General features: G+C 43.9%; 3 protein-coding genes across 3 annotated transcripts; 1 reads left to right on the top strand and 2 right to left on the bottom strand.

The window, feature by feature from the left end:
- The first annotated feature begins 6,455 nt into the window (after window positions 1–6,455).
- Window positions 6,456–11,700, top strand: LOC127767845 (probable galacturonosyltransferase 7). Its single transcript, XM_052293301.1, has 9 exons — window positions 6,456–6,939; window positions 7,216–7,244; window positions 7,383–7,484; window positions 8,340–8,427; window positions 8,868–8,941; window positions 9,063–9,361; window positions 9,683–10,040; window positions 10,126–10,668; window positions 10,847–11,700. Exons 1-9 carry the CDS (start codon window positions 6,822–6,824, stop codon window positions 11,129–11,131), a joined length of 1,896 nt encoding a protein of 631 aa, XP_052149261.1. The 5' UTR covers window positions 6,456–6,821; the 3' UTR covers window positions 11,132–11,700.
- Window positions 11,701–13,868: 2,168 nt separating this feature from the next.
- Window positions 13,869–18,932, bottom strand: LOC127768236 (protein PHOSPHATE STARVATION RESPONSE 1). Its single transcript, XM_052293769.1, has 8 exons — window positions 18,658–18,932; window positions 16,931–17,599; window positions 16,110–16,311; window positions 15,933–16,009; window positions 15,805–15,844; window positions 15,457–15,508; window positions 14,910–14,979; window positions 13,869–14,605 (listed from the first exon to the last, which is right to left on the bottom strand). The coding sequence occupies exons 2-8, from the start codon at window positions 17,447–17,449 to the stop codon at window positions 14,279–14,281; spliced, it is 1,287 nt and encodes a 428-aa protein (XP_052149729.1). The 5' UTR covers window positions 17,450–17,599; window positions 18,658–18,932; the 3' UTR covers window positions 13,869–14,278.
- Window positions 18,933–22,067: 3,135 nt separating this feature from the next.
- On the bottom strand, window positions 22,068–27,153 carry LOC127767989 (leucine-rich repeat receptor protein kinase HPCA1). Its single transcript, XM_052293487.1, has 17 exons — window positions 26,851–27,153; window positions 26,447–26,573; window positions 26,289–26,360; window positions 26,110–26,184; window positions 25,960–26,031; window positions 25,702–25,863; window positions 25,534–25,608; window positions 25,378–25,449; window positions 25,200–25,271; window positions 25,030–25,098; window positions 24,860–24,934; window positions 24,684–24,755; window positions 24,459–24,593; window positions 23,897–24,372; window positions 23,305–23,814; window positions 22,973–23,208; window positions 22,068–22,884 (listed from the first exon to the last, which is right to left on the bottom strand). The coding sequence occupies exons 1-17, from the start codon at window positions 26,963–26,965 to the stop codon at window positions 22,372–22,374; spliced, it is 2,928 nt and encodes a 975-aa protein (XP_052149447.1). The 5' UTR covers window positions 26,966–27,153; the 3' UTR covers window positions 22,068–22,371.
- Between the last annotated feature and the right edge of the window lie 788 nt (window positions 27,154–27,941).

Raw genomic sequence — 27,941 nt, 5'->3', positions numbered from 1 at the left:
CATACTCACATTATCAAAACTTGTCATACTTCATTTAGCTAACATGTCCAATATGTGGCCATTAAAATTGAAGCTACATTTCAGCCATAGAAGAGTAAACTTGTCACACCACACTTTTATGTGCCAATGATATGTGGGGAGCGCCGCCACCGACCGCTCGGGTTGCCGGATTCCCAGCCGACACCGACACGGCTGATCTGATCAATCAATCTGTGGCTCGCGGATCTCTCATGAAACCGAGGGTGGCGTTCCAAAAACAGGTGGAATCACGACGGTGCCGTCTCTCCATTCTGTTTGCCAAGTTCCGTGCCAGCCATCTGCGTTTTCTGCCATACCACCCTGACGCCACACTGCAGAACTCCACATGCAAACTGTGTATTGGGGGGGGGGGGGGGGGGGGGGGGGTCTGGAGTGTAGTCCCGGTGTGTGCCGCTTTCCGTAGTTCCCACGGTATATCGAGTGTAGTCTGCAGGCGCACTTGCCACTATAGAATATCATCGGCATTTCGTTTTCTGCTCTTTGCACGTTCTTTACCCTTCCCTCGCTAACATCAAAAAGTTGGACGAGCCGCTTTGCGTGCTGGGCTTCCAAAAGCAACGCTCAAACTGAACGTGATATAAAAACCAACTCTTCCTCCTCTGACCAAGTTACGATCATACCGGTGGTCTTTAAACTACATGACGGGCTGAACTACCGTAGAACTGACAAAGGCCGTGTTTAGTTCCACAGCTAATTTTTTTTTAAAGTATATAAACACACATTTAAAATATTAAACGTAGACTAATAACAAAATAAATTACATATTCTTATAAATTGCGAAATGAATTTATTAAGCCTAATTAATCCTTCATTAGCAAATGGTTACTGTAGCACCACATTGTCAAATCATAATGTAATTAGGCTCAAAAGATACATCTCGTAATTTACATGTGAACTGTGTAATTATTTTTTTCATTCATATTTAATGCTCTATATATGTGTCTAAATATTTAATGTGACAGATTTTTTAAAAGTTTGAAGGAGACTAAACACAATCAAAAGTGACGAGAGCATGGGGGTGTTCCTTTTTTTTTATACCCTCCCTGTCTCGTCTCGTTGGATGTTGCTGGATAAGCCGGCCTGTAGTAACAGTCGTGTATCTAGGGAAGGATGGCTTTCTCTCGTCGTCTCTTTCCGTTCATTTTCCAGAGCCTGACACTGCCGATTCTCGCTTAGAATAAACGACCTGGCACCTGGCACAGTGCCATGAGTTATTTTCCTACAACCGGCCCAATCCAAGGAATCCATGGTATCGGTTTACTCAGGCCTCTAGTATGATATTAGTATCTGCCATCCCATTTACGTGTCAGCACCGGGCAAATTAGCCGATAGATTAACAAGACAACCAGTAGCATGTATCATGAGTAAGCACGCGCTGCGGAGTTGTTAATAGCAGCGCATCTCGGACTTAACAGCTTAATTACGGTGAGTTCACATGCGGAGCACACGTACACCAAGAATGGCCATCCCAGGCGGCCGTTTGCTGATGATAATGTCTCCCCGTCGTATGCTGCTAATAAAGTGATCAACTACCACCGTACACTTCCTGACACATGGGGGAGTTAGTTCGTCCTTTCTTTGAGAGGAGCGGATGAAGGAGTAGCTGTTTATTGGCATTGTTAGGGGGTGTTTGGGAGCCCCTCTCACAGAACAATAAGTCTTATTGTGAGAGCCCCTCTCTCCCAAACATCCCCTTATTTCCATAACTTTGATTTTCAAGTCTTATGTTAAATAATTATATTGTCTACTTTTGGTGATATCGTTGAGTAGATTGTGCACATGTTTGTCACTATTTTTTCAACAATATATTTTTAGGACTATAGAAACTATACAATGCTATGGATGCATGTTGCAAAACAAATCTAACGATATGAATTTTAACATTCAAACTTCAAAGAGAGTGATATCCCTATCAGAAAATAGAGTGATATCTCGCAAAAAAAGGAGAAAAACAGAGCAATATGGGCATGTTTACTTTGATGTTATTTTTAACCTTACCTTTTAGTAAAGTTACTAAATAAGTAGCTACATTTAGTTTGCTGCCAAATTATCGAAATTTAGTAAGTTTTTTTGGCATTAAAGTGAACAGGTTCTAAGTTTACAATTTAGGACTATTGGTTAATGTAGTGTTTTCGTCGAGCCGGAAATCCCGAAGCGGTTGTGGTTGCCGGCCTGCCGCTGCTGTCCGGGCCTTCGGCGTCGTCGAAACGGCGGGGCGCACGTCGGTTTTCGCCGTGGTGAACGGGGGAATGGGGTGGGGATACGCACGCGGGTTTGCTTGGTCCCGTTCACGCGGCGCGGTATGGGTGTAGCCGTGTAGGGGGTCAGCGGTTTCGCGTCTTTTGTATCGTCCCCTCCTCGTCGCGCAGCGGCGGAGGCACGCCGAGCCGAAATCATCAGAGACAACGGCTACTGTGGGATGCTGCCGCGGATCGGAGGAGAAAGGCAGAAAAGCTGTGGTACGAAGGGCGCAGGTTTCCGCAGACCGCAGGCGAAATGACCGGTAGCATTTGGAGTCCACTCCTACCGAGGCGACATGGCTGGCTCGTGACATGTTTGCTCCCTTGGCATGGTGTATAGTCCGGTTTTTCATTGCTTGGGATGTTTTTCTTTGGATGGGTGGCTTATGTTTATGGCAAGTACTGTACGCAGTACTATGAACAGTAAACTGTTTTAATTAAGGGCCAGCTTGGAGCTAATAAATCCATAAAATGATTAGGAAACACGGTGCCAAAATGGGGAAGAAAACAAATATGGTTTTCAACTATTAATACATGGTGCACAGCAATATAATCTTATACTCCCTCCGTTTCAAAATGTTTGACATCGTTGACTTTTTAGCACATGTTTAACCGTTCGTCTTATTAAAAAAATTTGTGAAATATGTAAAACTATATGTGTACATGAAAGTATATTTAACAATGAATCAAATGATATGAAAAGAATAATTAATTACTTAAATTTTTTGAATAAGACGAATGGTCAAACACGTACTAAAAAGTCAACGGTGTCAAACATTTTGAAACGGAGGGAGTATAACCTAATGATATAAGGAAAGAGATCGACTTTTTAAAGACATGTGACTTTGAGTCACTAACATATGGATTCAATTTGCTATAGATTTACAAAAATATTAATTACTCAAAATTACGTGATGAAATGGTGGAGGATCGGTCTTAATGCTGGAAACCATTCAAGTTCCATGGAATTCCTTAGAAATATAGGAATTCCTAACCCCGCATAAGTATTTCTATGCCGCATTTTTTTCCTTTGTTTAAATGATAAATTAAATAAAAAATTGTGGCCATGTGCAAGCACTAAATGGATACAAACAATCTGTTCAGGTTCTAAACCTTTCTTGCACAATCCGACTTCCGTCGGGACCGGCGGTAGCTAATGAAGAAAGCGACGCAAAACGAAACAGAAAGCCTACTCCAATCGTCGCTCCGTTTCTTGTCTTTCTTTGGATATAATCTCCGGTGTTAGGTCCACACACAACAAATAAAAAAGAGCAATGAAGCCTTCAATTTGAAGGATGTGTGCCCTATAAGGTTTGTCCTACTATATCAATATATATCATCCATGCACCATTCCTATTGATTCTTAACACGCGATTGGGTGCGAAAATGGGAGTGCCAATATTATTTAAAAGCACCGACAAACCTAAACTTGAAAAAGGCCTACGAAAAAAACAGAGATGGGGAAATAACGCAAGAGGGTTCTTTCCTTGACAAGTACGTGGGCTATATATTGTCAGTGTATATTTTAGAACCTTCTATTCACTTCGCATCGACGCATGTTTGCTTGGCGCTCGTTTAGTTCCCAATTTTTTCTTCAAACTTTTAACTTTTTCATCACATTAAAACTTTCCTACACACATAAACTTTTAACATTTTTTTTAAACTTCTAATTTTAGTCAAACTTTTAATTTTGGCATGAAACTAAACACACCCTTAGTAAGGGAAAGGCATGGAATTGTCTGCAGTAGTTAGATCTAGGGGAGAGGGGCTAAAGTTTAGGTAGAGAGGCCTCTCTCCCAAACACACCCCCCCCTAGCCGAAGCATTTAAAGGTATTGCTAAATCAGTACTCTTGCATGTTCTAGGGGATGTTTGGTTGGTGGCCTCAGTTTGCCACACCAAATCTTAGGCGTGCCACAATTTTTCAGTCTAGTGTTTGGTTGCGTGCCGCAGTTAAGTCAAGTCACACTTTACTAGCACATTGGCCCACGCGTCATACTCTTATTTGCTAGCCAAAGTTTACCATAGTTGTGGCCAACAAATTATTGGCCACTTTGTGTGGCTTACCACAGTTATGATAAATCGAGCTATGGTAAAGTTAGCCTCTATCCAAACAGCCCCCTAGACTTCTATTGAGTCTAGCCAGAATTTGTTTTCTCTCTTCAACAGAAAAGAGAGTAAAGTTAGAAAATGAACAGGAAAGCGGGAGATCCATCGTCATCATCATCATTCATCACCTTTCCATATTTTCCTGACCACTCTTTCAGTTTTCAGGCATTCGTGTAGCCAGGAAAAAGTAGCCATAAGGTCAAGATTAGTGTAATACGGAGTAGTAGTATTACTACTAGCAGGGAGTAAATATTATTTCGGTAGAAAAATGCACATGCGCGTCATTGTCATTAAATTTAAATGAGTTGGTGCTACTATCTACTGGTAGTAATCGGAAGCGGTTGATCTTTTGTGGATATGCCGTTGTGTGGTGTGTTTGTTGTCACTTTGCACGCCCTACATTTAGAATGGGACCAAACAAGGTTTTTATCGAGGGGATCAAATAAGTTAGACCAATTTAAAAACTACTCCGTAACATGCATCATCTGGTGATATATCACATTTAAAGTCAAATATCATCACATTTTTTTAAATATAATTTGTATTTTATATTTTTATTTGATCAATTCGTTTTGCTTTAGTTATTTTTTCTACGTAATGTTTTTTCTTAGAGATAATTCTGCTTGCTACTTTTTATAATTTTGCGAGTAAATATATAATTCTAAAATTATATCATTATGAAAGCATCCCAACAAAATCTAGACAGCTTAAGATATAGTGATCAAACTTTACAAAGGTTGACAAAAACATATTATAGAGAATCAAGTAAACAAAATGTGTTTATTAATAATAAGTGTTAATTGGATCCATGCCATGATAAATTTATCAATTTGGTAAAATACCATTACTATTCGTGAAACATACTAGGTGTCACTCAATTTTTCTAAAATTCAAATTGTGCCATCACCACCAAGTTTTATATCACTTTCTCCCCAACCACATTCCATCTGGATCTGAGACTAAGTAGGGATGAGCTTGGCAACTAAATGGGGTGCTGATTGAAGCTAACGATGACCTTCCCCAGCCAAGTAAAAGTTCAACAAATTTCTGTTGCTGAAAGAGAATCAAAGTTTCCCTACAAAGAGTTGCGATTTGTTCTTCTGTCGTAGGTGGGGTTGATCACATCCACTGTGGGCTTCAGCTCGTTGCTCGTCAGGCGATGGCGGTGGCTGAGACTGCGCGAGAGCTATGCAAGGCGGTGGCTACCCTTGATGCCGACCTCAGACGCCACCAGGACTCGCTCTCTCTGTTTGCGTGCCGTCCTTGCCGTGTCGTACCTCTTCGTCATCGACCTTTCTTGCTCTGGGGGCTTAGGCGCTGCTGGCCTTGTTGCGCTCGTCTTAGACCGAAATGTGTTGGGTAAGAAGACAACAAACTTGATGGCTGTGGCACGATTCAAATTTTAGAAAATTTAAGTGGTATGTAGCAGGTATCACAAAGAGTAATGGTATTTTTTTAAAAAAGAATTGATAAATTTGTAATGACACAGATACAATAAATCCTAATAAAAAATAATTATTTGACATATATTGAGTTGTGTTAATCTTCGATTATGAATAGTACCGAAATTTCATTCTTTATGACCAATGATGATTTGGTTATCGTTTCTTTTATTATTTTGCTGGCAGTAAAGATATCTATATGTATTAGCATAATAGTATGATCATAAACCATGAATCATACCTAGACATTATTTTAGGTGCATGGAAAATAGAAAAATAAACAAGTATATATATAGCATTTCCTAGAGAGGTTACTATGCTCACAAACGCAAAATTAATAGAGACATCGAGCACGAGCATACTCCAGGTTGTTGGGGGAAAACCTCCAAAAGTTCAAAACCACATGCATCCACATCGTTCGCCGCAGAAGATCCCTTGTCCCCACCGCTGATCTCATAATATGCGAACCAGTTGGCCGGAGTTAAACTAAACAGCAAAGCAAATCGAAATAAATCAAATCTCCAAAGTGAAAAACATACAAATCTCCAGAGAGAGAGAGAGAGAGAGAAGGGGGGGGGGGGGGGGGGGTTTATTCTCTTTGGCGTATATCACGTCGCACCGCAACACACTTGTTTTATGCAAAGCAAAAATCCTCTCCCATCTCCCATCTCTCTCTCCCTAGGACGCGCAGCGCTGCTTATTCCTCTCCGCTCCCCTTGCTTCTCGCGCACACTAACCAATCCGAGCATCTCGCCTCGCCCGCCCCGCCCCGATCGATCGACTCGAGCGCCACCCCACGCCGCCGCCCCCGCGCCACTGGCCCCAGCCGCCGGGAGGCATTCGTCTGCGCTGCCCCGCGGCGGTGGCGGTGGCGGTGGAGGTGGAGGCGGTGTGGCATGATCGATAGAGGAGTCGGGAGAGGCGGCGGAGGAGGAGGGGGAGGAAGAGGCGGTGGAGATCGCTAGGAGTGGTGGTGGTGGTGGGAGGAGGCGATGAAGGCGACGCCCCCGCCGGCGAAGAGGCGGAGGGGCCCGCGGCTGGCGGTGCTGGCGCTCGTCTTCTGCTCGCTGCTCGTGCCGATCGCCTTCCTCTTCAACCGCTTCCCTGCCGGTGAGTTCTCCGCGGCCGACACGTTCGCCCCCACCCCTCGCGACGCGACGCGGCTCGAGCCCCCCCGGATTCGGGGGAATGCGGGTGCCGCCGCGGCCTCCCCCCCGATCGGATCGGCGCCGTTCCCGGCGGATCTGTTCCGGGGGCTCGCTGGTTCCTTCCTTGTCGTTTAGTGTGCGGGATATTGGGTTGTTTTGGTGGTATTCCTGTTCTCTTATTGGGGATTGTGTTTTTTGGGGGTCAGTTTTCTGATTGGTTTGGATGTTTCTGATGCAGTGTATGTGACGGATGAGCGCCCCCAACAGGTAACTTGTTGTTTCTAGAAATGTGCATATTGAACTAGTTTTTGATAGTCTTGTGTGGATGTTTTCTTACGAAAATGCTGTTTGTTTGGGACAATATGTGTCACTCATTGCTATTTTGGTGATTTGTGTTTGGTACAGGAGATTGATTTGCCTTCATTCGGACGCATGGGGTTGGAAAGGAGCGGTGGAGTAACCGTAGTGAAGCCGGAAGATGGCAGTGGTGCTAACGCAGAGACAAAGGTTAGTGATTTTCTGTGATCTTTTTGTTACGTAGTGATAGTGATTAATCCGTACGGCATTGTGCCTTGTGCTAGCTTGGTGGATTTTGACATAGTCATGCAATGTAAAACTCTGACATGATCATGTTGACGAAGGTTAGTAGCTTGGCCTTTGTATTGCATTTTCACCTCTATGGAGAAGGACAAAACATGAATAACCATTAAACTAATAACATTAGCATTTTATTTTTCATAGGCTGGACATGTCGTTGTATCCCTCATTCCTCCTAACGTGGTTTAGATTCTTGGTTGGTTACTGGGTTTTAATAAAAACTACCTGGTTTAGGTGCATTTGCATTCAAATGTATTTTTGTTCTTTTAAAATTTGTATGGTATGGTAGATAAAACAACTGGCCATAACACAACTGAGTTTACGACTGGAGAGCATATCAAGACAGACCATGTCAAATTGAACTTATCCAGTGAAACGGGGCTTTTGTCAGCTTTTGGAGAATTTGGCGAACTAGTCATAATGCCGTAGACTGCACTGCTTCTATGCTATTTCTCTTGGACTGAGTATGACAACTGAGATATGGCATGCTAACACGATTTGAGCCACAAAATCCAACTGCTACGAACTACCCCCGACATAGCCAATGAGCAAAGCAATATTGCATATCAATAGTACCTCCCTCTATTCTAGTCTCTTTGTTCATGATTATGAACTGCGAAGGATCTGGAAGATCTATGCCTGCAGAAATATAGAATTAGTAATTAATTTGCTTCTTTTGTTCTTAATAAATACTGCATTCCATAACAGCTCCATATGTATTTTAAAATCCCTTATTCCTCACACCCTTTTCTCTTCCTTTTTCAGGATACACCTGAGATGATTCACAGGGGCGGTATAAACTCACATCACCATAGTGATAATGTCCCTTCCAAAGTTAGTGCTAACCCAAAAGGTATTGGTTATAAGATTAGAAATATTATAAATTAGACTCAGTTGGATATATGTCGAAACTACTAAAAAAATACAGGAAGTGCCATTTGGGCAATTTAATGTACAACTTTGAAGAAAAGAAGCATAGATTGTTTTTCAATTTTGTAGGAAAATGTTTATTTGGATAATATTAAAAAACAATGCAGTTATACATCATTTTGGGGCTATTGAGGATGAAGACCAGTTACTATTCAATATCCCAACACCTGCAGTTTACTAGTTTTAATATTTACATTCATGTATAGTGTGGCAAGATGGTGACTTCTATTCATAAATGGTGTTTTGTGTGCTCAAGCTGTGTATGAGTAGTCCATCTATTCTATTCTATTTTTTTTGTTCCCTTAGTAAACTCATATTTTATTTGACTGTCTTATTGACTCAATAATTGGCACCTGTCTGCAGTCCCCCCTCCACCAAAAATTGAACCACTGAAGCCAAAGGCAAAGTCAGTACCAGTTCCAGTTCAACGTACAGAAGTATGGCTCTTGGCTAGTTGCAGTTACATCTATGACCTTAGGCTAGGTTGTAATTTGGTTGTCGTTTTTAATGAGAAATGTGCTGATACATTTCGTTTGAATAAACATTTACTGGTTTCAGGTTATTAGTGGCAATAACATGAAACCTGCCAAAGTTCAAAATGCGGACGATGTGGAAAAGGCTAAGGCTTGTCAGCTTGAATTTGGGAGTTACTGCCTCTGGTCCATAGAGCACAAAGAAGTTATGAAAGACACCATTGTGAAAAGACTAAAAGATCAGCTATTTGTAGCTCGCTCGTACTACCCAAGCATTGCCAAACTAAAAGGAAAGGAGGCACTGACTCGTGGGTTGAAGCAAAATATTCAAGAACATGAGAGGGTTCTCAGTGAGTCCATTGTTGATGCTGATCTACCATCGTTGTAAGTACCTAGCATGCATATTGTGATTGCCCCCTTCAATGCTTTCAGGGTCCATCTTTTGAGTTAAAACTGTGAAAACTAAAACATCCTCTTTTGTGTGGGGGTGGTAACTAGATCATCTATGTACTGCATAGATTCTTCTGCAAGCAAAAGAATTGAAAATCCATGTCTTTTATATCTTAATCCAGCACTCATGTGTCAAAATTTTCTTTTAACATTTCTATGTTTTCTGAGTTGTAAATGTTGAACTTGCACCTTGGTAGCTTGACAGAAATTTCAGTCTGGTTCTCTTAGTAATTAACACTTAAATTGTGCTTTCAGTATCAAAAGCAAGATAGAGAAGATGGACCAAACAATAGGAAGAGCTAAAGCATGCACTGTTGATTGTAACAACGTCGACAGAAAGCTTCGCCAAATACTTCATATGACAGAGGATGAAGCTCATTTTCATATGAAGCAGAGTGCATATCTGTACAATCTTGGTGTTCACACGATGCCCAAAAGTCATCATTGCCTTAACATGAGGTTGACGGTAGAATATTTTAAGTCCGCTCCATTGGATTCAGATGACTCTGCTGTGCATAAGTTTAATGTTCCAGACCATAGGCACTATGTCATATTATCTAAAAATGTACTTGCAGCTTCTGTTGTCATCAACTCAACTGTTAGTAATTCTGAGGTATGCAACCAAATTTTAACACATTCAAGTTGGTAGAATCTGCTCTACACTTGCCATTTCTGATTTTCTTTTTGTGATTTTGCAGGAGACCGAAAATGTAGTATTTCATATATTAACTGACGCTCAAAATTTCTATGCCATGAAGCACTGGTTTGGAAGGAACTCCTACAGGGAGTCAGCTGTTCATGTCATAAACTATGAGCATATTATTTTGGAGAATTTGCCCGAGTTCAGCTCCCAGCAATTATATTTACCCGAGGAATTTCGTGTTTTCATCAGTAATCTTGAACGACCTAGTGAGAAAACCAGAATGGAATATTTATCAGTGTTCAGTCACTCACATTTCTTCATCCCAGAAATATTAAAAGATTTAAAGAAGGTGATTGTGTTGGATGATGATGTGGTTGTTCAACGTGATCTCTCTTTCTTGTGGAATATTGATATGGGAGATAAGGTCAATGGTGCTGTCAAGTTTTGTGGTCTGAGAATGGGACAACTAAGAAACCTTCTGGGTAAAGCAACATATGATCCGCAGTCGTGTGCTTGGATGTCTGGGGTGAATGTGATTGATTTGGAGAAATGGAGGGAGCATAATGTCACAGAGAATTACCTTCAACTACTGAAAAAGGTCAGTCCTCTGTTTAAAATTCAAAAACATAATAGTGTGCTTAGTAATTCTGTTCCATGGGGCCACAAATTTGCTAATTATATGGGATCATGACTTGCTATGGTCGTTGAAATGAACTGCTCAACCTTTTCTCTGAGAATGTATTGTTAGCTTATTTAGTAATCTTATTTTGTTACAGTTCCAACACAATGATGATGAAGCTTCAGTGCGAGCTGCAGCTTTGCCAATAAGCTTGCTTGCCTTTGAACATCTTATATATCCTCTCGATGAAAGATTGACTATATCTGGGCTTGGATATGACTATGCCATCAAAGAGGAACTTGTCCGGAATTCTGTATCATTGCATTATAACGGTAATATGAAGCCTTGGCTTGAGTTAGGTATACCGGACTACAGGAAGTACTGGAAGAGGTTTCTTACACGAGATGAACGATTCATGGATGAGTGCAATGTAAGTCCATAATGCACTTAAACCTGGGAAACAAAATATCTGACGGTAGATTGCTACGTCTGCTGCTGTATTATATACCTAGAGGGGACGAGCACTTCCATTGAGGAAAAATGGGGCCAGGAAAGCAGTTATTAGCCATCAATTTTGACAGAGTAGATCCAGCACCATCTGTTCATTGAATTAGTGAGCTTGATGGATGGTTTTTCTACAGTTAGAGAAATTAGTCTTAAGCTGAAGGATAATTCAGTAGACAATGATGATGAGTGTTAGTGAGGCTTCAGGTAAAGGGAGCATCACTCTCACCTTCTAGAGTACGGGACAGAACGATCGATCGGTGGTGGGCTGTGGCACCTTTATTCAAATTGGTACCTTGCGCCTCATCGATGCAGGTTAATTCTTTTCTTTGTTGAATTTTTTTGACCCCCTTGTTTTGTCCTGTCAATAAGGGCATACACAGGCTAAATTCAAATTCTTTGTTCTTAGTTGCACATTGATTGTTCATCATTTTTGTGTCGGTGGAAAGTATATTTTGTTGTCAGAAAACCATCAGTTACACAACGAGATTGACAGCTGTTTGGATATCTTTTGAGTGCTCAAGTCCAATTCTCATTCTCCAGTAAATTTTCCAATATTGTATTCCTTTGTATTGCATTGAAATGGGTGTGTTATCTTGCAACCATCACCGTTTCAAGTTCAGCTCTAGAAGAGAGTCATCCATAAAATCTTATCTCATCCTAATTTCAACAACCAATCTAATTTTCGGCTCACCGAACTCGTTTGATCTACAATATCATAAATGTAGCCGAATAAACACGCCTGATTCAGCCTCTGTAGTCTGCACTGCAGTTACCACTATTGTCAAAAGCAATACCAGTGCTACCGCGGAATCAGGCATATTCGACAACCCACTCGGACTCGGCCACTGCCTCCGCCCACGCTGGATTTACATGCCAAAACTTTTCACCCCAAAACTAAACAGGGCCTTATGTTCACGACATGCCGCGAGTTCACGGTCATTTTTTTTTCCTTTTCTTTGTTTTCTTGAGATGACAGGAGGTCCGGAGCTCACAATCTTCACTGGTTACTTGAGGGGATAAGTGCAACTACTATAAGCCTCTACACACTTGCCTCTAAATGTCATGTAAGCTCATATGATGAGCTGGATGAGAGATATGAAAGAAGAGAGAATGAGCCATCTCTCATGTAAGAGGTAATCTCTACACAAACTACAAGAGAGATGATAACAAAGAGACCAATGAATTGATAGGAAACAGATAAAATAAAATTAATACTCCATCCGTTCCAGAATATAAACATTTTTAGAGTTAGACACTGTTATTAAGAAAATAGATACAATTAAATAGGGAAGGGTTGTGATTGGATAAGAAGTGAAGGTATGTAGGAACATTGAATGGTAGGGAGTTGTGATTGGTTGAAAAGAGAATGTTGGTGTAGAAGTTTTTATATTTGGGACAAATTCTAGAGACTAGAAGTTGTTATATTTTAGGACGGAGGGAGTATGATGTGGGGCAAGTGTGCTAGAGGTAATTTGTTGTATCTATATTGCCTCTTAATTAATGAGTTGATGATGTGTACTAAATTAAGGGTGACTATCACCTCCACTATAAAACTTGCCCTAAAGAACACCAGGATCAGGGTGCCTCGAACACTGGGAGGGAATGCTATCACTATGCAGCAGCGCGGGACTCCGCGGTAGCGGATGGCCATGGAACCAGCAATAATCGTTGTCAGCTGTCAGGTTCTTTTTCACCTACTTCGAGCACCACCGCTGCATCTTCTCATGATGCCACTGTTACCGTTCTAGACCAGTGGTTTAGCCCCTCTGCTACCAACGTTGTTTACACCGTTCAGTTCTTGTTCGCGCGTATTGGCAACATTAGTGCACGCATTTGTTTTGAGTTGTTCCTAGGGTTGGTAAAGCCGGTATGATGTCTAATTCTTCACGGTTTGACAATATCGGTTATTCGACGTCATCTTCCACGACTGTCTCGATCAAGTTACCGTTTTCGTCTTCAGTGCGTCCCTGTGAACCTTAGTCCAGGGTGTCGTTCCATGTGCCCACAACCACTCGTTGGCACCCCTTGTGCCCTGTGACTTGGCTAAATTGTCCATGGTACCCCGATTTCGATTACATCATCTAAAGGCTACTCTAATCACGACCCTTTTTGAAATTAGCTCTGTCGCAGTCCACATTTCAGCTACACCGCTATCATTGTTAAGTCATCCTACTGATGTCTTCTCTAGCCTAAACGTTCGCGATGCTTTCGCTTGAATTGTGAAGGGAAATTTTAAGTATATGGTAGTTTAAAGAAACGCTAGGAAGAGAATTCATTTGTGGATTCCATTACTGCTATATATACCCGCCCCTGATCAATATCCATCATGCTCATGCAACGTACGCACCACCCCTTCCGGCCCTCCCCATCCGAGGGCATCCTCATCAATGGCCGTGCTGACTGCTGTGACTCGAACCACTGGCCGTGGACACATCAACGAGCGCCATGGCGGGTGGGTGCCATTGCACGCTCGTTGGGGCCGTGCCGACAGCCGACACATGCACGGAGATCTCACGCCTTGTTGGAAGCAGCTGAATCATACAGCCGGCTAGGCTATTGCAGTTTTAGTTTGGATTCCTCGAGGAGAAATCACCATAAGACTATTTGACTTGAAAGCTTCAAACAGGTTTAGTTCAACCTTACCACCATTGGTTCATGTACTTCCAACAAAAAAAAAAACCATTGGTTCACATTCAAGAGATACCAGTAACTCGGGACATTTCAGTACCTAGCTCAATATCTTCTGAGCTGCAAGGAGGAAGAGGGAGTTCCGTAGCCTTTTACAACTGACTCCCTGAAATAAAAATTGTACCCAGGAAGATGGCTAGATCTCAAATTCTCCTTATTTCATAGTACCGGAGATAAATTTGAGTTATTGCTACTGAATTATAATACAAGCGGACACCAAACAGTTCCCCTTCTCTATTAGGCTTTTTTATGTTCCTTTTAAATAGTTCAGCTCAATAGACTTGGATCAGCACTAGAATTTCAGCCAATATAGATGGAACCATTTTTCTTTTACCAAGTACATGGGCAGAACAGCTATAATCTGAATGCACTCTACATTCAGATGAGTTAACTGTCAAGATTCATGCACTCTACGACACTTCTCTTGGGGGAGCACCGATCCATCAGTTGCAATTACTGGGGAATCAGGGGACTCGGTTGCTGCAGTTTTCAGGTTGGCACCTACATTGGTAGAATTTTTAGGGTGGTTGTCTCCTATTCTGTTTGGGTCCAAGGCAGCCTCACTGTCCTTGTCTACAGAATTGCTTGGCTCAGATGGAGTTGCTGTATCTCCAGACGATGGATCCTGCACACTCTGTGTGCTGGATTTACATTGCTTTTCAAACATCTTCTGCAGATATTTCCCTTGTTCTTCAATTCGAAGCTGCAATTTCCTCTGAATCTGCAATAGAGCAATCAAATGTGCTTCAGGTCATGGGAATTTAATTTGAAGTATATGAGCATGTCCTACCCCCTATATTATTAAGACCAGTGCAATTGTAGCATGCCACATTCCTGCAGTCACAATTTTGTTCATTGCCACAAACTAGTGTCGAAAGGAACATTTCTGAGTCTCATATTTGTATCCCCAAAAGGGTAGCAATTGTTGCATGCCTCTTTTAGTTTATTAAGGTGCCATTTGCCCATTTGGCATGAGCCTATTTCAACCAAATTTAGAGTCAGTGCACATGCTTTTGAATTAGTACCTCGAGTTGTTCATGAAGGCGCTTCTGAACTTCCATCTGAAGGCGCAGTGCTTCAGTAAGATCCATGCTCCTACATAAGCAAAACAACATAATGCAAGGGTATCTAGTACTGGTGACTGGGAAGAACATGGTGCACTTACTGATCCAACAGAAAAATGAACATGAAATACCACCATTCCCTCAATAATGCATAATGGTAACTCCTAAACATAATTTGAAGTAAAATGGATATATCTTCTATTGTGCTATATGAGCAAACTGTAGATTTGAACCATACTAGTAGGCGAATCCCTACTCTTATTTTGAAACCATGCTAGCAAGTGAATCACAAATATATATGTGCGACCAACTTTTTCTCAAGGCAATTATTTACTTTAGTCGGTAATGCAATCTGCCATCCAGTCATGCCTACGCTCTTGATCTGAACTTTGATGCATGTTGATTTGTAAACCACACAGTACCCTACTTATTAGTTAGCGCCATGTGAAGTGTACCAAAAGTACAATGAAACAGGAGAAGAGACGATGGAATAATAATATCCACTCACGCTTTCAGGTCCAAAGACAACTCATCGGTAGTTTTCCCTTCTTGTGTTTTACCTGCATGATGAGTTAAGAAAAGGTCAGAGTTGTCTTAACAACTCACATAAACTAGAATATGGTTGCATGCGTGCTATTTTGCAACAAGGGATCTTACACTAAGTATTTAATATTTCATCATGAAAATATGCTTTTACAAATAAATTCACAGCCCTTGCCATTATCATGAAAATTGTACTTAAGTTATTGCCATGAAGTTCTAAAAAAAAAAGTTATTGCCATGAAAAATGAGTTCCCGTATGTAAGAATATGTATAAATAAAATGCAAGTCAGAGAGGAACCCAATTGATATAAACCTTCTGATAGGTCTGGCTTGTAGCGAGCTGTGCGGTACTTCTGCAGTAAAAATAAGTGCAGATAAAGAAAGTCAAAACTGAAGTCTCCTTTCAGCAAATATGTCATTTAGAAAGATTAAAAAAAGAACCTGCAGATGACTCTTAACATGATAGATTGTCAAACCATCAACTTTCATAAGCTTGAGCACACCTTTTGGAGTAGCTTCTGAAGGTTAAAAAAAAAAAACTATTAGACTATGCCAGAATAGGATTCGTATATATAAGAGAAAACCACTTGAGTGGTATTTACGACACGGAGGACATACTTTCACTACCACCAAGCTTATTTACAGCATGGACAAAAGATTCATGCAATTCCGGGGTCCATCTCATCCGTTGTTTACTTGCAGAGGCATTGCTGTTGTTGGGAGGAGGACTTGTGACAGGACAAATATCGCCACTATGGGATGAAGTTGACTGATTGAAAGCAGGCTGTGATGCAGCAGAATTGGAAGGTTGGGCCATGGACTGTAACAAAAGAGATCCATAAATATTTAGCATTCTGACCAGGGTAGAAACATAAGGAGCGCTATCTATAGCATCAGGGACAAAAAAAAAATGCGTTAAAGGTAAGATGCAGTATACATTGCTTAGAATTTCCAGGAGCAGCCTATGTCAAGAACATGAACAATTCGTTACAGGATTTTTAACACATTGAATCAAATATTTAATCTACCAACAGCCACAATCTCTTCAAGCCAAGGAACAAGTAATCATTGCTCTTGTACAGGTAATCACTTTAACAAATGACATCTCACACAAGTTTCGAGCATTCAATAAATGAATAGATAAACTAACAAAATGCCCTTGTGTAATAAGGGAAAAAAAATACCGCCATGGTTACAGAAGTATGTTGCTGGAAAGGCAAAATTTCTCTAAATTAATCACGATCATATAAATTAGTAACCGGGTTAGCGTGTAGGCAGATGGTACCACTATTACCAGTAGGATGATGTCAAAATACTCTCAATAGATTATAATGTTAGAAACTTTCGTCAACATGTTAAAATAAATAGGTGTATTTCTAAACTTCCAGAACACAAGAAAGGGATACAACTTTACTCTTTATGGTATTGCAGTTACATACCTTTGACTGAGAATCAGTAGCTGTTGCATCTAGAATATCTTTCCAGTCATCATTCATTATATCTGCCCACCATTCATTTTGTTTAGCAGCATCAGATGTAACAGTAGAGGAGCCGCTCTGGGTGTGATTATCAGGGACAGTTATAGTATCCATGTAATCTGGCGCGCCACAGGCAGGAGCTGGGAAAAAGGTTGGCACAGTGTGTCCCCCATGGGTATTATTATTACATAAAGACTGGAGCATTTCAGCATTCGACGACTGAGAAATAAAGGGAGCAGCCATAAAATGCCCCTCATGGCTAGACACAGAATCAATTGGGTTAGCAGCGTATCCTAACATTGCTGAATATGATGATCTGACAACACTGGCTCTTGGGTGCGAAATAGAAGATTGAGTTGCACTCTGGTGCAAAGGCATAGAATCATTTGGCAGTTGCCCTGGCATCAGAATATTCTGGGTATTATGGGATCTTGGGATATCTTTCAAAGATTTCGGTAGAATAGGCAAGGAGGATGACATCTCTCCAGAAATACTTGTTTTGCAACTGCCTCAGATCAAACTTCCCTCACTGCAATTCTGCAAATAGTGCATAAGATTTGCTTCTTTCCCATAAAATAGTTTGAATGCCTTTCTACAGATCAAACTCGCCCAAAATGTTAATCCATCACTCTGTACATGATTAAGAAATGAAGAGTTAAAGGGGTGAGCTTATTTTGAGGTCATGGAAATAATAGTATAATTGTAAGGAACATATATAGACTGTAAATAATATTTCACACATTTAAGCATGCTGGAACTAATCATGAATAAGCAGCAGTGTTGCTAGTGTCAAGCAGATGACACAAGCAGAAAACAAAAACGGCTAAGCCATGAAATGTACATCTAGGTGTAAACCTTTTGTACACTGATGCGCAACAACAAAATTTACACCCCCAATATTTTGACCACTCCAATGGTAGATTACATTGCATAAACCTCATTTATTAGCATTACAAACCGGATACTTTCGGAAAAGTTAAAATGTAATACCCGCGATGCAGGTTCGACTTCTAGCTACATTGCAAAAATGCCGCAAATTCCAGTTCCAAGGTATTATTCAGTTAACATTTTTCTTGAAGCTATAAAGTGATATTTTTCCTGCATAGCAAACCCACATGCAGAACTCTGTGGAACAGGGCGCCATAATGATGGCCTGAATAGTGGTGGCACAACTGGCCCCAACCATCTTTTCCTACTATCAAGCAAATAACTCTTTACCTAAGACTTTTTTGCCACACACACACATGAAATGTGTACTTCTCTATCACGCCTGCACCGATTAACTCACAGTACGGCAACCAATGGTTAAGCACTAGAATATCCTGTTTCTAGGGCGGAAGCAAACCATCACAGCACTACACCACTCCACAGTACTACCTAATAATTCTGCCGTGAAGCTCCCCCGGTTCGTACCCTCACAGAATCAACCCCCCATAATTCCCTGTACCAACACCATCATGTCCGCTCACGAGCATGCGGTACAGCCGCTCCCCCCCCCCCCCCCCCCCCAACCAAACTCCCACGCCCTACATGTCGCGATCAAAACCCTAAACCAAAAACCCCCTACCCCCAGCTTCTCCCCGGCGGGCACGCGCTCGTCCGCTCCTGTTCCATAGGCTCCAACCGGGGCCGATCGATGGAGACGGCGTGGACTGAGACTAGATTGGATGGGAGGAGAGGAGGCGTACCTGGGGCTGCGGCGGCGCGATCGGCGCGGCGGGGAGCGGCTTGGCTTTTCGGAGGCGACGAGGGAAGTGGGGAGGAGGGGGGGGGGGGGGGGAATCTGATTGGGGCGATCGCTTTTTTTTTTTTTCCCTCGGTGTCGCGATTGTGTCGCGACGATGAGGTGAGGGTGAGGAGGGAGAGAGAGAGAGGATGCGGGAATGGAGAGATTGATCGAGATTTCGTTCCGTTGAGGGGAGGGGAGGGGAGGGATGGGGAGGGGGGAAGAGAGAACCTGGTGCGCGGCCCGGTGAGGCGCACGCGCGCCGCGGACTCCACCATGGGAGGCTTTTCTTGTTCGGCCGTGTGTGCGGCCAACTTGGACGGCTGGGATGGTGGTCCATGGGGACTGGGGAGGGGAGAGAGTGGCAACGTGTGCGCCAGAACTTTGAAGAAAGAAAAGCGGAATAATGATGCAAATTGCGACCAACGGATTAAAAACTATGGCTGAAGAAACTTAAACACCCCCTACTTATTATTAGGTTAAGAACACTTTAACAACTACCCAATATAAATATATTTTAGAGTAAATTATACTGTTAGTACACAAACTTGTTAGGTGGGTGTAATTTAGTATATAAACTTGTAAAATGCTCGTTCCAGTACACGAACTTATCTAGCTAGTTCGTGCGAACGAGGACCAAAATAGCTTGGCAATATTAATTTTACGAAGTTGATATTGATTAAGATGTGACGTGGATACGTGTAGTGAGTATGCATAAGACATGTAATATTTATAGATTTAGTCTCTATTTCATCTTTCATCATTGAAATGATAGATTTCATATGTTTTTAACCCTTATATCAGTGCTCGTTTTTTAATATTTTTCTACTATCACTAAATCGTATTCTATATTTTATTGAATATGATGTCTAATGGTAACTTTCTCTCATGTATGTTTTTACATACTATCCTAATTAGCCCCTAAATCAATAAGATTAGTCATGTAGTGTTCTTTTTAACTTTCACCGCACGCACCATACAAGTTTGTGCACTAAAACAAGCATTTTATAAGTTTGTCCACTAGATTGCACCCACCTGATAAGTTCGTGTACTGACAATGCAAAGAGTAAATTGCATCGGCGGTACACGAACTTGTTAGGTGGGTGCAATCTAGTACATGAACTTGTAAAATGCGGTACACGAACTTATCTTGCGTGTGCGAACTAAGGTCAAAAGGATATTACATGACTAATTTTGTTGATTTAGGTGCTGATCAGGATACTACGTAAACATATAGATAAGAAGGTTGCTATTTAGACATACACCTGTTCAATAAAAAGATAGAATGAGATATAGTGATTATAGAGAAAGAGATAAAATACCGAGCAATGATACATTGGTTAGAAACATACGAAATTTAAGATAAAGTAGAGAACAGATTTATAAATATAGCATGTTTTATGCATACTCACTATACGTATGCACGCCGCATCCTAATCAACATCAGCTAGGTAAAATTAACCTTGCCAAGCCATTTTGGACCTAGTTCGCACGGATTAGATAAGTTCATGTACCGAAACAAACATTTTACAAGTTCATGTACTAAATTGCACACATCTAACAAGTTTGTGTACCACCAATGCAATTTACTCCATTTTATACATATTGAATGGGTCACCAACTACTCCTAGCTATCAGTACAAGTAGAATGGTTTGCTAATTTCTAGAGAGATGGATGTGCAAGGTGCCACTGTTGGAAAACAGAGTAAGATATATGAATGCTCAATTACCAATCCTATAAGTGAACTACAATCTATTATACTATAATCTTGCGTAATTCGAGACATAGTTTTAGGTTCTTGCAAATATGCTATATGTTGCAGATTAGCCTTTACTTTCCACCGGCTTTTTTTGACATCTTTTGGGGAAATGTATCAAGCGAAAGTATCCAATTGTTGTAGTCATCAAAGAGGTACTCTTTCCTCTTTGATGCATTGATAATGTACATTTGCTTTTCCCAATTCGTCATTTTAACATTGTACACCAATAGGTAGGAAGAAGGATCTATGATCCAAAATTTTGAAAGCTAATGTTACGAACGACAGTCACTATACCATTGTAACATCGTGTGTGTTCTCTTTAATAAAATTGATTCATTTTTAATGGAAAGGATGAATGTGTTTGCACATGGAGGATACAAATGATAGTAATTGCTGCGTGATTTACCACATGATCAGGAGAAACCATAATTCACGTCATGTTGACCAGGGAAATCAATTCCGTTCGGAAATGAAAATTTAATAAAATCAGGGTGAATTTGTTCAAAGGTTTGAACATGATTCCGAATTTAGGGTAAATTACTATCTGAATGAAATTTGACCCTAAGCCTCTCCTGATCAGCCATGGTGTTGGACGGTTATGTGTCCATCGGAGTGGAGGGAGTGACGAGGAGGCTGGAGATGCCTGGAATGATGGAACGAACCCTTAAAGCCTAGTATTTTTCTGATTCTGACATCTTTTTTGTTGGGAAATTTTGCTATAAAGCACTATGACTTTGTGGTTTTAGTTCTAGGGCACCGCACTAGTGACTTTTGGAGGGAAAACACCCCCAAAAGTTGAATATTTACTGATAAACACCGCACGTATTAAAGTAATAATTTTCGGTTAAAAATGAGAGAGAAATCGTGTGAAATGTCAGAAACGCCCTTGGGCACACATGTCAGCTCTCCTATCTCTCTCTATCCCCTCCTCCACTTCTTTCTCTATCCCACATGTCAGCGATGTCGGCGCGCAGGTGAGGTCCGGCGGCAGCGGTGACGGGAGGGCGATGGCTCCGGCCACTGACAACGCCCCTCCCTCCTCACTCCGCGTGGGCGATGGCTCCGGCCAATGGCGCGCCCGGACAGCGATGCTGATCGCCGACGGCGCCCCGCCCTCTTCACTCTGCGCGCTGCAGCCGTCTTCGTCGTCCAGCCGTGCCGCCTCTCCTCCACACGTTGTTGCCACCGCCGAACCTCGCCTGCTGTCTGGCCAACACCACTTGCCGACGCCGGCGCTCCTCCGCACGCCGCTGGTCGCGTTCGCTCTGCCCTCACCCTCGCCCTCGCCTGTCCACCGTTGTTGCTAACATGTGGGATAGAGAGAGAAGAGATTAGAGGGAGAAGTGTAGGAGAGGATAGAGAGAGAAGAGAGATAGGAGAGTGGGCCCAAGGACATTTCTAACATTTCACACGATTTCTCCTCCTTTTCAACTGGAAATTATTACTTTAATGCGTGCGGTGTCCATCAACAAATATTCAACTTTTGATAGTGTTTTCCTTCAAAAGTCACTTCGTGCGATGTTCTATAGTTAAAACCGCGAAATCACGGTGTGCTGTAGCAAAATTTGCTCCTTTTTTTTCTGATGACCTACTCTCATGTCATCTCTCTCTGTGAAAAAACTAGAATTGATTGCCCTTTTGATCTTTCGCCACTTTGGTAGCATCCAATATCCATTGATACAGCTAATCTAATACAAGTAAGTAGTAACAGCCAGCAGGGACCAGAGGAGAATAGGTTCTTTCGTGGTGCTTCTAACAATATATTAGAAAAATCACCATACAAAATCACTCTTAAAGAGTGTAAATGTACCAATCACATAACATAAAATTTCTTCGCATCTCTACATATTCGATAATCCACTTGCTGAAGAGGAAGAAAAAGATCGACCAAAACAGAATCCCAATCCGGTTATCTTCTACTTCGGTTCGATCTTGGATTGGAAGGAATACCCTCCGCTGTAGTCGAACGAGTCGGTGCTCATGTCCTTGTCCTTCTTCGGGAGAGGATCGTTGTAAGGATGGCGTGGGGCACCCTTGGTGACGTCGAACTCCGTCGCGGACGTCGACGCCGACGTGGAGGCGCTGCTCAGCCCCTCGCTCTGCAGCATCATCTCGATCTCCTTGACGACGTCGCTCATCGACGGCCGCGCGCCGGCCACCTCCTCGACGCACCGGAGCGCCAGCTGGACGAACTTGCTGAATGCGGCCAGGTGGTTGGTGTTCATGATCCTGGCGTCTATCATGTCCTTGATCCCGCAGAACTCGGCGTCGCCGGCGTCGAACGCCCGCTTCACCTCCCGGACGATGTACTTCCCTTTCTCGATCGGCTGCTTGGCGATGATCAGCTCGAGCATCACCACCCCGAAGCTGTACACGTCGCTCTTCTCGGTCAGCTGCTGGGACATGTAGTACTCGGGATCCAGGTAGCCCTGCAAGTATGGAAGAAGGAGAACAACAAATCAGACGAGCCGACGGCGAAGGGTGCAGCATATCGGTCGGCGTGGTGCGCGCGTTTACCAGTGTTCCTTTGACTTGGGTGCTGACGTGGCCCCTCTCGGTGTCGGACACTAGCTTGGAGAGGCCGAAGTCGGCGACCTTGGCCGTGAGGTGCTCGTCCATGAGGATGTTGCTGGACTTGACGTCCCTGTGGATGATGGGCGGGTCGGCGAGCTCGTGGAGGTAGGCCAGCCCACGCGCCGCGCCGAGCGCTACCCGCAGCCGCTTCTTCCAGTCAAGGTGCAGCCCGCTCTTCCCTGCAAAGAAAAAAATCCAACAAGTTCAGGGCGCGTGCCGTGCAAGAACGCGCGGCGCGTCAGGAACGCACGGACAAATGTGGTTTGTGGTTTTACCGGAGAGGCTGTCGCGGAGGGTGCCGGCGGACATGAACTCGTAGACGAGCATCTGCTCGCCCTGCTCGAAGCAGAATCCGACGAGGCCGACGAGGTTCTTGTGGTGGACGCGGGAGAGCAGCTCGATCTCCGTCTTGAACTCGTGCCCGCCCTGCATCGACCCCTGCTGCGCCCTCTTGATGGCGATGAACGTCCCCGTCGGCAGCATCCCCCTGTACACCTTGCCGTACCCTCCGTACCCGAGCTCGTTCGCCTCCGCGAAGTTGTTGGTGCTCCGCTTCAGCTCCTCGTACGAGAACCACCTCGCCCCCTTCAGCCGCGGCGCCCCGCCCCTCTCCTCGCTCCGTTTCCACGACGCGAACGGCCCGCCCAGCTCCTCCCTCGCCTTCTGCGCGCGCCGCCGCTGCACGAGCGCGTACACCGCCGCGCCCACGAGCGCCACCACCAGCACGCCGCATCCGGCCGCGATCCCGATGATGGCACCCTTGCTCCTCGACGACGACCGCTCCTCTGCACACCAACAGGTCAGTTTGCATGGTAACGAGCTGAACAATGTCTGAATCAAATTGATCCATGGGAGTCATGGACTGACCTGGGAAGGGGTAGGGCGAGGCGATGAAGTAGTAAGGGCCAAACTCCTTGGGCGGCTTGAAGGTCTGGTTGCTGAGGTCGAAGCCGATGCGCATGACCTCGGAGCGGTTGAAGTAGGCGGAGCCGGAGGGGAAGAGCTTGACCTGGACCTGCATGTAGGCGTCGGCGTTGAAGAAGGGGTCCTGGAGGAAGACGGAGCCCGGGGTGAGGTCCAGCTTGGTCCACAGCCGGCTCTCCAGCTCCTGGAACGCCGTGCCGTTGGTCACGTCCCCGAAGAACGGCGCCCTGAAGTACATCACCCCCTGGTACGGGTACGCGCACGCGCAGCTCTGCGGGCTCATGCTCTCCCCCACCGCGTTGCACGTCCCCGAGAAGCACTTGACAAGGCTCGTCGAGTACGGCGCCGCCGCGGCGCGCTGCGTCACGTTGCAGTACTGCGTGTTCGGCAGCCGGTCGCACACCGGGTTCCCGGCCAGCCTGATCGATGTACAGGGAGTTAGGCAAGGAGAGGCAGCAGCGAAGGCCACGGCATCATTCGGAGATGGTTGGTTCAATGGACTCACGAAAGGGTGCCGTTGTAGCTGGCGGTGACCGTGACGGAGGAGAGCTGGTTGTCCTTGAGGCTGACGATGCTCAGCTCGCTGCTGATGTACTTGCCCATGTCGAGGGTGCCGTTGAACGCGTTGCCGTCGAGGATCCTGCAGCGAATGGTGAGCGTCACAAGTTGTTGAGGCCGTTTTGTCAGGCGGATTACTGCACAGTGAGGCTGGTTTGTTCAGTGAGCTTACACTTGCTGCAACTGTGGGCTGCTGAACAGCCTCATCGGCACCGTGCCGTAAAGCCTCCCGGATTGTATGATCCTTGATGAACAGCATCACAGAGATGATCAGGTCAGGTTTTTTGGTTATGCCACATGTGAGAGCATGTTCTGAAGCTGGAGGCACTGGAGAAGGAGAACACTTACAGAGCTGAGAGCTGTGGCAGCCTCCAAAACCATTGTGGGCTAGGAGAAGGGTCGAACGTGTTGTTGCTCAGATCCCTGTGGTAAAATTGGAGGAAATTTCAAGTCAAACATGATTGATGGTATGTTTAAGTTAGAAGAAGAAATTTTGTGGAGGAGTGCCAGTATCTTACACATAATTGAGTTGGGTCATCTGAGATAGATCAGGCAATGGGCCGGTAAGCTGGTTGTTGGCTAAATTGCTGAAATATGACAATAGCTTGTTTAGTGTGAATATTCCATCTCACATATACAGGTGCACTGGAACTGTCAATGGTATCTATGCAATTCTTGAACAACTTACAGCTCATTTACTTTAGTGAGGTTATTCAGATTCTCTGGAACTGGCCCTGAGAGCGAATTCCTATCAAGCCGGCTGTTCAAACAACAAACAGAGCAGATGAATGTTTTATGTAATCCGACATAACAAAAATTGTTTACGTAGTTTCATGTGAAGCTTTTGTTTGTGGATGGACACTTACACAACTTCAAGTGTAGTAACAAGCCCAAGAGAGTCTGGGATATTACCAGTGAATTTGTTTCCATCAAAAAGCCTGCATCAAAACTCCTAACGTGTTAGTTCACCTTTTTAGCTGAATTGCCAACTGAATCAAAGAAGCAGGAGGTCAGGAACTTACAAATGGATCAGTGTCATCTCAGGACTGAAGAGGGCATCTGGGATTGGACCGGACAATTGGTTCTTGTTGAAGTGGCTGCAGAGAGAACCAGAAACATATGGTCAGTGCTACATTTCATTTAGTATGGCCTCTTGAGGAATAGGAATGAACAAACTTCTTAGGACCTACAAGTGTTTGGTTTTGAAAAGCTTGTCTAAACCCATTCCACCATTTGTCGAGATCGGTAAGGGACCTGACAATTGATTGTCGGCGATGTCGAACCAATAGAGGTTGGAAAGATTGCCCATAGAAGCTGGTATTTTTCCAGAGAACTGATTTGAGTTCAATGCCCTGAAAGACAGATTATGTCAGTCTTCTTCTCCAGACACTAAGTTGCAGAAGTCTCCCAATTGTATGTCTACTAATTCACCAGTGAGTAATTCTCACATGTAAGACAATTTTGGCAGACTCCCTAGCTCATCCGGGATGTTGCCATGGAAACTGCAACCGGCCAGAATCCTACAAAATAGGCAGCACATGAGCATACTAACTTCTTAGATGGCAGAAACCTGAAAGAGAAATACTTTCAGAACTTACAAGGTGGTAAGCTGCTTCAAGTTTCCGATGTTTGGAGTGAGCACGCCGCCAAGATCCTTATTAAATGACATGTCCCTGCATACATGCAGTTCTCTCATGATTCACCGTTGCAGGTCGGAACAGCATGAGGTTTCAGAAAAAAAGATCAATCTTGAACAGTGTGCTCTGCTGCTACATACAGGGATTGAAGCTCGGTCAGTTGCCCTATGTCAGCAGCTAGAACTCCCTTGATGCCCATGGTAGAAATTTTACTGAAACAGTCGGGTAGCAGTGGGTAAACGTAAACCTTGTAGTTGGAAACATGCAGAGTTATAGAACAGAGCAGTAGAGCACTTACATGGAGATCACTCTGTTGTTGCTGCATACCACTCCATCCCATGGCGAATCGCTGCATGGATCGTCAGACTGCCCCCACGTTGGCGGCGCGTTCTGCCACTGATCCATCAACGCGCGGAGAACAGATGCTACAACCAAATCCACGGTTCATTTCATTCTTTAAGATATCACACAATAAGATCATAAATACAGAGCAGCACGAGCTTCATAAACAAGGTTATCCCACTCCTTCAAGATTGGACAATCATGGAGACACGCCTCTGGTGTTCCCTTCCAATCATCGAAGAATATACAAAACATCTGTTCTTTCCCTCCTCAAAATCAATAAATCCAATCGTTCAAGACTGAGAAAACAAAACGATCTTAACACTAGCTGATTAAATGGTTGGGTCATATGGTACTCACTGTCCTGGCTATCCGTCACGGCATGGCTTGCTCGGACGCACACCGAGAGCAGCAGCACGACGCCGAGAACCACCCGTCTCATCCTCGCACAGCCTCCGGGCACCGGTGCCGCCATGCATGCAGACGACACGATGAGCTGCGTGCGAGCTGCTGCTGCTACCAGAGGTGCGGTTTTAGGTCGCCCCGGCCACTCAGGAAAAGGCTATAGCTGTAGCTATAGCTCGGGAGAGAGAGACAGAGACAAAGAGCGCGCAAGGCAACTACCAGCACCACAACCGGCATGATGCGCCTCATGATGGGATGTGCATTCAAGAAGCCAACATGACATGATAAGCTTGGAGGTTAGAGATACACACAGTGGAACAGAGTGTGGTGTGTGTGTGAGAGAGAAAGACGACGACGACGACTTGGCTTGAAAGCAATGCAAGCTCCTGGCCCGGCCGCCTGGGTGGTGTCGTGGTGAGCTCGCGCGCGCGGTGTCCGCGGAAGCCACCGCGCGAGGGGTCAAAAAAAGGAGGAAGAAGACGCTCGCGCGGGCGCCCTCGTCTCATCAACATATCCCTCGTTCCACGGCAAGTCCTCACTCAGATTCCCTGTACCGTGGCAGCGACGTACGTAGACGTGGTGCTAGTGCTAGCCAGATTGAGATCATCTGACGTAAAGTTAGAGGATGTGGTTACTGATACATGATCCTATCGGATCCATACATTAGTGATCATGTCACGGAGAAATTCACGTCGGAGAAGCTGCTTCCATGCTAATTTTGGTGGTGGACTGGTGGTTCCCGGTGTCTAAAGAAAAAAAAGAGAGGAAGAAATGGTTTGTTCCATAGAGGGTTCTTAAAGGTGATGATGGGGAGCTTAGTGATGATGAGGGGTGTGATCTAAGGTACGTCGACGGGTGAACAATTTGGTGGGGATTAAACAAAATTATGTCCATGATCAAGTGCTGGGACTTTGGCATGCACTGGGAGAAAAAAGTGTGGACAGATTGACAGAAGGAATGTTGTTAGGATGTTTTGTAGGCTTAGGGTGAGTTTGAGAGGAGGATTGGGAAGATTGGGAAGATACGCAAAACGAGGTAAGCCATTA

The sequence above is a fragment of the Oryza glaberrima genome, chromosome 3 (genome assembly GCF_000147395.1).
Source record: "Oryza glaberrima chromosome 3, OglaRS2, whole genome shotgun sequence".
NCBI classification, from domain to species: domain Eukaryota; kingdom Viridiplantae; phylum Streptophyta; class Magnoliopsida; order Poales; family Poaceae; genus Oryza; species Oryza glaberrima.
The sequence above is the reverse complement of the archived record's forward strand: the minus strand, read 5'-3'. Positions and strand labels throughout refer to the sequence as shown.

Coding starts and splice junctions, on each gene's coding strand:
- LOC127767845 (XM_052293301.1), top strand. CDS start 6,822: ATGAAGGCGACGCCCCCGCCGGCGAAGAGGCGGAGGGGCCCGCGGCTG. Junction 8,428..8,867: donor AGTTAGTGCTAACCCAAAAG/GTATTGGTTATA, acceptor ACCTGTCTGCAG/TCCCCCCTCCACCAAAAATT. Junction 10,041..10,125: donor CAACTGTTAGTAATTCTGAG/GTATGCAACCAA, acceptor GTGATTTTGCAG/GAGACCGAAAATGTAGTATT.
- LOC127768236 (XM_052293769.1), bottom strand. CDS start 17,449: ATGTCATCCTCCTTGCCTATTCTACCGAAATCTTTGAAAGATATCCCA. Junction 16,010..16,109: donor TAAGCTTGGTGGTAGTGAAA/GTATGTCCTCCG, acceptor TTTAACCTTCAG/AAGCTACTCCAAAAGGTGTG. Junction 14,980..15,456: donor TTGTCTTTGGACCTGAAAGC/GTGAGTGGATAT, acceptor TTGCTTATGTAG/GAGCATGGATCTTACTGAAG.
- LOC127767989 (XM_052293487.1), bottom strand. CDS start 26,965: ATGGCGGCACCGGTGCCCGGAGGCTGTGCGAGGATGAGACGGGTGGTT. Junction 26,032..26,109: donor TTGAAGCAGCTTACCACCTT/GTAAGTTCTGAA, acceptor CCTATTTTGTAG/GATTCTGGCCGGTTGCAGTT. Junction 22,885..22,972: donor CCCAAGTCAAAGGAACACTG/GTAAACGCGCGC, acceptor CCATACTTGCAG/GGCTACCTGGATCCCGAGTA.